This window comes from Anser cygnoides, chromosome 1 (assembly GCF_040182565.1).
Source record: "Anser cygnoides isolate HZ-2024a breed goose chromosome 1, Taihu_goose_T2T_genome, whole genome shotgun sequence".
In the NCBI taxonomy this organism is placed as follows: Eukaryota; Metazoa; Chordata; class Aves; order Anseriformes; family Anatidae; genus Anser; species Anser cygnoides.
The window spans coordinates 95,656,575-95,667,500 of NC_089873.1; the positions used below are offsets into that span (position 1 = coordinate 95,656,575).

Here is a 10,926-nt window from a genome sequence, read left to right on the forward strand (position 1 = left end):
ATGAGGAAGGACAACGTGAGGAAGGACAACAGAGTCAACTCCCTGCTTTGTACCAGACGAGCTGCAAGGCTTGAATGCCGTGTAGTGATGCCACTTCGCCCCTCTTAGCCCTTCTCCCGAGTGAAATAAACCACAAGCTAGCAGAAGAAACAACGGGGGGGAGGAGGAGGAGGAGGAGGAGGAGGAGGAGGAGGAGGAGGAGGAGGAGGAGGAGAACAAGAAGAAGAAGAAAAAAAAAAAGGCTGTGCTTCCCGGGTCCTCTTCAGCCATAAATAAACACCGTTTATACAACCCCCACGGCCCTGCCCTGCTCCGCCCGCCCGCCATTTCGCCCCGCCCCGCTCCCCGCCCCGGCAGTGCGCCGCAGGTGCCCGTCATGGCGGCGGCGGCGGCGCAGCTGCTCCGCGGGGCCGCCCGCGCTGTCCGGGCTCCGCCCGCCCTGGCCCGCCGGTCGCTGGGCTCCGCGCCGCCGGGGGTCCCGGCAGGCCGGGGCGGGCAGCGTTGGGCGCTGGCGGGGGCGCTGGGCGGGCTGGGCTTGGGTTTGGGGCTGTGGCGGCGGCGGGCCGCCGTGGCGGCGGGCGAGGAGGAGGACGAGGAGGAGGAGCGGCTGCGGCGGCGGTTCATGGCGCCGCCCGTCAGCGGGCTGCGGGAGCTGCGGCGGCGGCGGCGGGAGCTGCGGAGCCGCATGGAGCTGCTCATCATGGAGACGCAGGCCGAGGTGTGCCGCGCCCTGGCGGCCGTGGACCCCGGCGCCGCCTTCGCCGTGGACACCTGGGAGAGGAAGGAAGGTGCGGGGGGACGGGCGGGGGGAGCCCCCCCGGGGGGCGGCCGGGCGGGGGGCTGCGGCCCTGGCGGGGGGCTCCCGTCCCTCGGTGACCCAGCGGCGGGGTGCTGGCGTTGGCAGGCGGAGGCGGCATCAGCTGCGTGCTGCAGGACGGCGAGGTCTTCGAGAAGGCGGGCGTCAACGTGTCGGTGGTGTTCGGGCAGCTCTCCGAGGAGGCGGCGCGGCAGATGAGGAGCAGGGGCAAGTCTCTGAAGGCCTCTGCGGACGGTAAGGGCCCGCTTAGCCGGGGCTTCCTGTGGGGGCGGTGGGAGAGCAAGGTCGGGCCCTGGTGCTTGTTGCCTGCCTGGCTCGTGGAAGTCACAGGGTTGTTCCTCAAGAAAGATGCTGCAGCTCAGCAGCCAAACGGCGCAGGAGTTACTTCTTGTAGAGGTGGAGGGAGAAAACCAAAACGAAGTGAAGGCTAAAGAGGATTCGGTGGCAGTTCTACAGCAAACGGTAGTTCTGAGGACGGGATGGTGGAAAGCTGGAGCAGTGCCTTGCATTTTCAGTGGTCATCATCTAAGGGGTGCTCCAACGCTACCTTTTTGTTGCATTTTTAGGACAAACGCAGAAAAGTCACTTAGGTGCATAAAAATTGTAGATAAGTAAATTTAACATTAATAATTATTGTTACCCAACACGATAAATTGCCTCGTAGTGGACCAATAGCTTGGAAACTAAGTATAAATAGTGATGTTCCTTACATGATAACAAATCAAGTTATTTGACAAGCTGAAGACTTCTTTTCTGTGCATCTTTTTACCTAGGAAAACTGCCTTTTTGTGCCATGGGTGTAAGCTCTGTTATCCATCCAAAGAATCCTCATGTTCCAACTATGCACTTCAACTACAGATACTTTGAAATTGAAGAAGCAGACGGTAAGAATTATTAGCCATTGTAACATGTATGACGTGTGACTCTGCATGAGGAAAGTGTGAGTGCGTGGCTAGGATAAGAGGTTAAGAACTAGTCCAGTTTTGTTCCCAGGTATGCCAATAATGTGTTGTATAGCACCACATTTCTTAATCTCTGGGCCTTGGATTATGCATTTGTAAAGTCAGTGTAATTCATACATCTTCATGAATAAAGGTGTTTGCAACTTACTTTTTGCAGAATACACTGGGGTTTCAGAGTTATGTTAATGTGTAGGAGGTCATAAATATATGTAAAACATTAAATTTTAGAATTGCTTCTTTCAATAGGGGAAAGGTCTGAAGGACCGATAAGCATTCTGGTCAGGGTACGCAACCTTTGTCTCAGAAGCTGGGAGGATGTACTGTCAGAAACATCACTCTCTGTGTTAGTTTTTCCCCCCCCCCGAGTTTCTGCCATGTGCTACTGTCAAAGGCAGGCTTCAAGGCTAGGTACGTTAGCACTGAGAGGCCATTTGTATGTCAAGGCTCAGAGAGATTTTTCTTTGAATTATTTTGTCAGAGTATTAAGGATCATTTCTAACCAATTAGTTACCCTGGAATTATTAACGATATTTCCTTTCTTTGGCATGCAGTCATGTTTCTAGATAGTTGAAGTATCCATGAAGTTGCAGTTTCCTTGTCTTGTATAAGGTGTAACTATGACAGTAGGAATTGACGGCCCATCTTGTGAAATTGATACTCTGTGGCATCTGGTAGAGTAACATGTCCAAAATATCCAACAAATAGTTTTCACTGTTGTGAAATTTGTTCCGTGTTTTCTTGGTTGTTGCATTACCTTGAACTCAAATTTGTCATGATTGTTTAGGGATACCACTGAATGATGATTTTATTTTGTACTGAATAATGATTTTATTTTGTATTATTCAAGTAGTTCTTAGTTCTTGGTGAACCACTAGCAATGTATTTCTGTTTGGCAATTTTTTAAAAATAAAAAAATGTTGTTTGTCTCTCTCCTCTAGGCACTAAACAGTGGTGGTTTGGTGGTGGAACTGACCTCACTCCAACTTACTTGAACGAAGAAGATGCTGTACATTTTCACAAGACTCTGAAAGAAGCTTGTGACAAGCACGATCCGAAGCTGTATCCAAAATACAAGAAATGGTATGTGGGGAGTGATGTGCTTGGATCCCTTTTGTGGGAACAGAAGATGGTGTTGGAGACTGCCAGTTAAATGCATTCTAGGAAAAGTATGTTCCGTTCGGCCTTTTGATAAGTATCAGCAGACCCTAATGAAAATCAGTAGATGTGTATTGGGATAAAATGTAGTCTACAGCAGTCTGTTATTTATGGAGGCCTGAGAGATGCTGTTTGGCCATTGCTGCAGTTTTGAAAACTCCAATGCAGTTATTCTGCCTTCAGCGTGTCCTTCTTTTTTTTTTTTTGGCCAGGTAGGTAAAGAAGCTTTTCTTTAATGTAGAAGTTTCATAATTTTGATGGAGCTGCAGTTTTGTTTCAAGTGACACATTCACTGAGTGTTCAACAGCATATTCTCTAAAGATGTGAATTTTGAATGTTCTTGAGCTGAGAGATGCAGTTGATGGGATCTTTCACTACTCAGTGAGGGCTTGCTGCTCTGTTTCTGATAATCCTATCTGCTACAAGCTATGGTATCCAGAAGGGAGGGTTAGCCTTTCGTAAGCTACCACGTCTTGTCTGAGGACAGGAGATAAAGTGGGTGTTGCAGTTTGGGTGTGAACCGCTTCATGTAGAGAAGCACGTCTTAAAACCTTAAGACTACAGTCTGGCTCTCTAAGGAATCTTTTTGTGTGCTGGTTCAGAGTGCGTGCCTTAATGGTCAGGTTGTGTGCAGGGAAAGTAAGCTAGCGATGCCAGATGCAGGGGATCAGAGAGACAGACATCTGTTCTTAGTCTGAGGGCAACTCAAAGGAGGACTAATTGTATCCTGTAGACAGACACTGTTCCTAATCCCAGCATAAACGTTTGCTGTAAACAGCAGCTGTGTAGGGGCATGTGGTTCTCAATGGTGGAGTGGTGTGAATCTCCTCTGCGTCGCCCTTGTTCCACTTCTCTCAAACAGAAAAGCTCTTGTTATGTTTACCACGCTGCCTTCCTGATCTGGCTTTAAAACTTTGGTAACAGTGATTGTGGATCGACACATGTATGGCATGCTAGTCTTAAAGGCAGGCAGGATCTCCTTGCTGTTGGTGGTTTCTGCTTCCATTTCTGCCCCACATGAAGGCTTGCAGGGCATGGTTGCCCAAGCATGCAACTGTAAGTTGGGTGTGGATACAATGAATCAGGTGATTTATAGTAATTGCATACCTACGCACTCCAGTAAATACAAAATAGATTAATTCCCACCTCATTGTAGGATAAACTGCACTTATTCTTTCATGAACTTGAAAATGAGCCAAGAACAGTCACTGCTAGAATGACTCCGTCTTCCACATTTAACTATTACAAAGTCTTTTTCCAAAGAAGGCTGCCTCACTTTTTTTCCCCGTCCTTTTAAGTGACAACAGCCTTCATATCCAGTCTTGGGTTTGTCAATTCTTTTAGTTTTGATGCCGAAAATTATTTTTTTCACAAGAATGGCAAATAGAATAAAGAGATCCACTTTCAAGTTTATTTCACATTTGTCTGAAAGCTGTACAAATAATCTGGGATCTGTATGTAACTCTGTGAATGAAACAGAGAAAGAGCTCTTAGGGTGAATTTTGAAATCAAGTGTCCCTCATAGGTAGAGAATGTGGATTGGATCACGCCATATGGAAACATCTGCCACGGTCTTTGAGTGTTCCACGTTCAGTGACTGTGCAATGATACATAGCTTTGCGGTGACCACTTAATCTGAGCTTTTACTGTGTGTGAATGCAGGAGCGCGTTCCGCGTGGTGTTGTACAGTCCTGCTCTCAGCAGGCGGTGAAACGGTGGTGCAGCCAGCACTGTAGGAATTGACTTTTCATTGCTATTTCACCACTGCCATCCTGTGCCGTGTAGCTGTTTGGAGTAGTGTTTGTTTCTTTTAATATTGTGGGCCATATTACTAACTGTCTGCTGCCCCTTTAGGTGTGATGACTACTTCTTTATCAAGCACCGTGGTGAGCGAAGAGGGATTGGAGGCATATTCTTTGATGATGTGGACTCTCCTTCGAAGGAGGAAGTTTTTCAGTTTGTGCAGAGTTGTGCCAAAGCCATTGTGCCTTGTTACATTCCCATTGTGAAGAAGCACTGCCATGACTCCTTCACACCAGAGGAGAAGCAATGGCAGCAGCTTCGGAGAGGACGGTGAGTACTGAAGGAGCAAAAGAATACCTGGGAGGTGGATGAGACTGGCGAGAATAAAATGAGCTAGTTCTTCATGGTTGTGAGGTTTATGTCCTGAAGTGTGTTTTATATTCTGTCACAGTGTCAGTTAAGTTTGCACAAGTGCTCAAAAGCTTACCAGAGGGTTGCAACACTTCTGTGTACAGAACTATTTTTGATATCCAGTGCTGGCTTGCCAGGGAGGATGCAGAAGGTACTGGCACACCCTCGTATGTATCTGCAACTCTCCCATGTGCAGCAGCACAAGCAACCCCTACGAAATGCTACAGTTTCTCTGACACCTTCAAGGAAGAAAAAAAAAAAAGAGAAGCTGTGTAACAAGCAAAGGGGTGCGTGCATGGTGTCCTGAATCCCGCCCTCTCCTGCAGCCCAGTGATACGGGATATAGGACTGCCCTGTCACAAGGAGCGTAAGGGTGAGGGAGTCATGCACACTATTCAGTAATGAAGCTAAACCCCAGCAAGTCGACAAATATTTGTACGCAAGAGGGCTTTCAGGTTCTTACATGTTTATTCTGATATTTTTCTTGGCATTGAAGTAAGTATGCTGTGAACTCTTTGTAAAGGAGTAAAGATAAATAGAGGTTTTATTTTTCTGGAATGGTCCAAAGTCTTTAATGTAGACTCCTGAGGATGCTTATTACTCGGAATGATTGTTAATGCTGCAAAAGGTTAAGTACATTGGTACATACTCTTGTCTCTGTCCTGCGATTGTCTGAGCAGGTAGAGAAATGAGAATACGTGTGCTCTGTGCAAAAATGAGGAGTCTTGCTGCCTTTTCTGCAAAGAAACCTGTGAAAGTGGCATAGAGAGGACATAAGCATTCAAGTTTAGATCACTGGCCTGCGGCAGTTAGTCAAATAAGCATACGTGCTTAATTGGCTAGAACTGTTCCTGGGAGTGCAGGACTTTCAGGATACATTCTGTTGATGGGATTTAGCAAGCCTGGTGATGTTTTAAGAGGGAATAGGTTCCTTAAGCTGCAGCTGGGACTGGCTCAGGCTGCTTGTTGCTCTGGACCTGTTTGCAGGTTGAGCTAGGCAAAGCTCTCGTTTCTGCCAGTAAGAAATAGCTCCTTCCTTCCTGTTTCTCTGTTAAGTATTAATACCTCAGTACTGGTTGTTAATATAAACCCTACGGAATTGTCACTGCTCTGTCTGCATGCTGAGGGCAGGAAAATGTCCATTCTGGGACTTACAAGTCCCAGCCAGCACTCTGAAGCTGTCTGACTTCTGCTGCTTTCCAGACCTCCTCAAGAAACAGGAAAATCTTGTTCTGACCATGCCGCTGATGTGTCCTTCGGAAGGACCTTCAGCATGGAGGACAGCACAAGGGAGTTTTTTATATGGTCACTTCCAGCTCCTTTGAGGCTACTCTTGTCTTGACACCATCGCATGAGAGTACCAATGTAACCAAGCTAAACCTGGTGTTGAGCTTGCTAGCAGGGTGGAGTCCTGGGAGAAGTAAGGTAGTACAGCACCATGCAGAATGCTCTCCTTGCATAGTTTGTCCGCTTGTCTGTTAGCTAAGGCCTTACTTCCTATGCTTTGTGGAGTAGCAAGGCTTTATTTTCATTTCCGTGCAGAAGATGCTAGAGACAGTTGGCCCCAAAACAGGGTTCATTTGACACCCAACACAGCAGAAATACTGTTTTTGTTTGACATCTGCTAGCTGAAGAAGGCACAAGCAACTTCTGATTATAAGCTTGTTTTTCTGTTGTATCTTCACTCCCCATAGGTATGTGGAGTTCAACTTGATTTATGACAGAGGTACAAAGTTTGGCCTACTAACACCAGGATCAAGAATTGAAAGCATTCTTATGTCTCTGCCACTGACTGCAAGGTAAGGGCATAGCTGTGTATGGAGTTGCAGGTAGGCATTGTTCTCACTGAAAGACTCTGAAGGATTAAATCAAATGCCTGTTGTGATGTCCAGTCTCTTAACAGTGGTTGGTTCATGCCTGATACAAGAACTGGCCAAATAGGTGCAGAGGCTTCTCTGCTCTGCTACACTCACCCATTTGCTGCTAATGTGTGGCCTGGATATTTTCTAACCAAAAAAAAAAAGGTCATTTTTAATGCTTTGTACTCATAGAGGGAGCAGGAAAATCTTTCAAGAGATACTGATTTAGTAGCTCTTTGAAACCGTGTGAAATTCTGGCGATACCTTACAAGCCTGTGGCAAGGAGTTCCACAGTTTGTGCACTGTATGAAAAAGAGCTTCTTTGTTTTCTACTTGCACCTGATGGCTTCATTTGACTTATCAGTGAATAAACAGATTTTCTTCCAATTTTTCTTCACAATAGTTCTTGTTTCACAGATTTCAATTGTTCATTGTCTGTTTTCCAGGCTGACAAGTGTTCCTCTTCTTAGCCTTTGTACAGCAGCTGTTCCATACCTTTCAACACATCTACCACTTTAGGCTTACGTTTTCTTTGTCCTTTCTGATCTGGGAATAGGGCTCAGACAACAGAAGCTACATATGTATATTTAAGATGCAGGTGTGCTGCTGACTCATACAGTGGCATAATGTTGTCTTTATTCATTATTTTCATAATCTAAATACGCTACTTGCTGATTTTGAGCAGGCTTTTTCATAGAACTGTTACAACGCCGAGATCTTGTCTGGGCAATAGAAGTTAAATGAGTTTCTCAATGTGTGGGTAACTTTTTTTTCCTCTCTGTGCATTACTTTAGATCAATCAACATTGAATTACACCTGCCACGTTATTGTTGAGTTGCTTGTCTTGATAGTAATGTTTTTCAACTACCTTTTTGTTTTAAATTATCTTGCTTAATCTTGTAACATCAACTAACTCTGTCATTTACTATTTACTTCCCTTTTTAGGTTGATTTTAGATATGCTGATAGCACAAGTCCCTATCATGAATTTAGTGACCTCCTTCCAGTAGCAAAGCTAGCTGTCGCTTGCTACCCCTTAACTGTGAGGACTGTCCTATTCTCACCCTACTGCCAACACCAGATGTGTCCCTGACCTTCTGTTGTATCATGGTCCTAACTTCTCAATTTCATTGCTGCAATGATCTGATTTTTGTTTTCACCAGCATAAATAGCTCACTTTAGAAGCATGAATGGGTCCTTCCTAGAGGGGAAGGAAATGGAAAAAGGTTGTACCCATCCCTTTGACTGCTGACACTTTTCTTCCTGTCATGCCTCTTTTAGTTGACTTTTCAATAAAAGGTCGTCTCTCATCACCTTGGTTTTTAAAATCAAGATTCAGTGAGGACTGGTAGTGCTTCCAGTCCAGTTTCTAGAAGAACTTGCCATGGACAGCTGAAAACATTGCATCAGGGTCAAGTGATAGAATATGAAGCTGGCAATTTTCCTTAGGCCTCATGTCCTCACTGTCTTTTGTTGGGGTTTCTTTTTGACCTATTATCTCATGATACATGTGTGTCACAAGAGACTGTTAAGCAAAACAGTTTGGAGATAAACCTGCACATAGGAGGCATTTCTCTTTTTTTGGTTATTTTTTCCTGTCTTTTCAGAAGATGGAAAAAAAAAAGACTAAGCTGCTGTATCTTTGTGTTACCTGTCTTTAATGAATTTAATGATTTGTAGCCTTATGTCACCTGATGTGAGATTATCAACTGTGCATGTAGTACCCTCAGAAAAGGCAGCTGGGCAGTCTGAATGCATTTCCCCTCTCCCTGCAGGTGGGAGTACATGCACACCCCTCCGGAGAGCTCAAGGGAAGCAGAAATCCTGGAGGTTCTCCGCAATCCCAAAGACTGGGTGCACTGACGTGGATCGTGAAGAAGATGGATTGCTTATACTGAGCAATTACGAAAGAACAAGAATGCCTGCAAACCAGCTCATTTGAAGTGCTGCTGCATGGCATTTTAGTATAGCTATTTATACTCTTAAAGGGTGCCTTAATGATGTTGTAGACTTGTTGTAACTTGCAAATACGTGAACTCATTATTTGAGTGATCAGCTGATGTTGTCATCCCCTGTTGATGTTGCCTTGTGAAGGACTGGTGATACCCTCCTGGGGCTAGTGTGCATGCTTAGGAACTTCCTCAGCAGATTTATTTGACTGCAAAAAAATGTTAAACTACGGTGAAGTGTTCCCCCAGTGGAATGAAAGCATTATGCGTGCCTAGATGGCACAGCTCACTATAGGATAATGTTGGGATGATTTTAGAAATACTTTTTTAAAGAATAAATTTAAAATAATAAAGAATAATATTTGTTATGATTTTAAACCTCAGCGCCTGCTTTCTGGACCTTGTGAAAAAGATGTCTATTTTGACACTGTTTTATTTGGGGGTGGGAAGCAAGTGTTGTGAGATGTGCCTCAGTGCCCTTGACTTGACTGACCAGTGAACAAGGGATTCTGGGTTGGGGTCCTGGTTGTGCCTGACATGGGGTGAGAGCTGGCTGTCAGCTTTAAAGAGAAGCTGTCCAAAGCTTCTCTGCCTGGTGAAATCGTGGCAGTGATCAGCTGCAACAGCACCTCCCCTCTGCCTCCTGTCAGAAGGGGCTGGGACAGGCCAGGAAGGTGCTGAGCGCTGCCCCGGGCTTCCCGTAAAAGACTCAGGCTGCTCTGATCGCCCTTTCTTCCCCTGCCACGAACCTTTTTTGGGGCGTTAAAGCCAAGGGGGTGAAAAAGGCGATGGCCGTCTCCCCGTCGGGGAATCGAACCCCGGTCTCCCGCGTGACAGGCGGGGATACTCACCACTATACTAACGAGGAGCGCGTGCGGGGCAGCGGGCCCGCCCGCGCCTTCTATGACGTCACCTCCGCGTGACGCAGCGCGATGGTTCCTGCCCTGCTCCACCCAGTCACTCTTTCCCTTCCCTACAGGGCTCCCGCCGCCTAACGCTTGTCCTCGTTCTGCAGGGCAGTTAGCTAGTAATTAACCAGTTAATTACTGGTTAATTAACCAGTTAATTACTGGTTAATTACTAGCTCGCGGTTAATTAAAAGCTACTGGTTAATTAACCAGCTCGCGGGGCACGGCAAAAACCGGGCATTCCCCCTTCAGGCACCAAAATGGAGCTGGCCCGTACGGGGATCGAACCCGCGACCTTGGCGTTATTAGCACCACGCTCTAACCAACTGAGCTAACCGGCCCGCCTTAGCACTGCGCACCCCCCGCGCCGCTCCTCAGGTACGCGCAGCACCACGGCCGTAACCGCAGGGCTGCGAGTTGCTAAAACGCACGTTTGCGAACCCCGCCTCCTCCTGCGCTCACGGCGCGGCGCCGAGGGGCCGCCGGCTGAGGGTGGCGTCCCCGCACCGCCCACGCGCGGCCGGGAGCAGTGCGGGAAGTGCCCCGGGGACCGGTACGGGGCCACAAAATGGCCGCCGCTTCTCCCCGTCGGGGAATCGAACCCCGGTCTCCCGCGTGACAGGCGGGGATACTCACCACTATACTAACGAGGAGCGAGCTGTGAGTACTGCTGCCCGCAGAGCCCCCCAAAAAGGGCCGGGGGGGGGGGGGGGGGGGGGGGGGGGAGGTGTCCCGGTGTGTGGGGCAGGTGGGGAGCCCGGAGCCCCCCCGGGAACCGCGGTCTGGGGGAAAGGGGAAGCAGACTCACCTCGTCTGCTTGTGGGCAGGCTTCTCCTGAAACCGCCCGGCTCTGGAGGAAACTCCACCCCAGTGGGGTAGACCACGCATACAATCAAGACACAAACAAAAGACAAAGTACAAAAAAATTGTCAAGAAATACCTTTGTTTCAGCGGAAAGAAGTTGTTGAGGAAGACATTATCAAATCCAAGCCATTTGCTTCATCAACCAGCAGTCCGAGTACTGGCCTGGGTTCCTCAGGTATCTCCTCCTTTGCCATTTCAGTTGCCACTGATACCACCTACCACGAAATGCAATAATAAAAATAATATATTTCGGAAGCAA

The 10,926-nt window shown here is 47.3% G+C and overlaps 2 protein-coding genes and 3 non-coding genes across 7 annotated transcripts in view; 1 reads left to right on the top strand and 4 right to left on the bottom strand.

Annotated features, from left to right (window-relative positions):
* Window positions 1-361: 361 nt before the first annotated feature.
* On the top strand, window positions 362-9,273 carry CPOX (coproporphyrinogen oxidase). Its single transcript, XM_066990390.1, has 7 exons — window positions 362-788; window positions 905-1,051; window positions 1,591-1,701; window positions 2,718-2,859; window positions 4,789-5,007; window positions 6,783-6,887; window positions 8,722-9,273. Exons 1-7 carry the CDS (start codon window positions 377-379, stop codon window positions 8,807-8,809), a joined length of 1,224 nt encoding a protein of 407 aa, XP_066846491.1. The 5' UTR covers window positions 362-376; the 3' UTR covers window positions 8,810-9,273.
* The window catches only part of TTF2 (transcription termination factor 2), a 37,338-nt gene continuing 27,462 nt past the window's right edge, over window positions 1,051-10,926 (bottom strand). The window contains exons 26-27 of one of the 3 annotated variants that reach the window (XR_010828598.1): window positions 10,744-10,882; window positions 1,051-1,364 (exon numbers count right to left, since the gene is read on the bottom strand). The gene's annotated coding sequence lies outside the window, so the exon portion shown is untranslated. Of the gene's footprint in view, window positions 1,365-5,386; window positions 5,838-10,584; window positions 10,883-10,926 lie in introns of those variants that run through there. The other 2 variants (XR_007161130.2, XR_007161126.2) reach the window with 2 other exon arrangements.
* On the bottom strand, window positions 9,692-9,763 carry TRNAD-GUC (transfer RNA aspartic acid (anticodon GUC)). The gene has a single exon. It is a non-coding gene; the product is annotated as a tRNA-Asp (tRNA).
* Window positions 10,071-10,144, bottom strand: TRNAI-AAU (transfer RNA isoleucine (anticodon AAU)). Its single transcript has one exon. It is a non-coding gene; the product is annotated as a tRNA-Ile (tRNA).
* On the bottom strand, window positions 10,385-10,456 carry TRNAD-GUC (transfer RNA aspartic acid (anticodon GUC)). Its single transcript has one exon. It is a non-coding gene; the product is annotated as a tRNA-Asp (tRNA).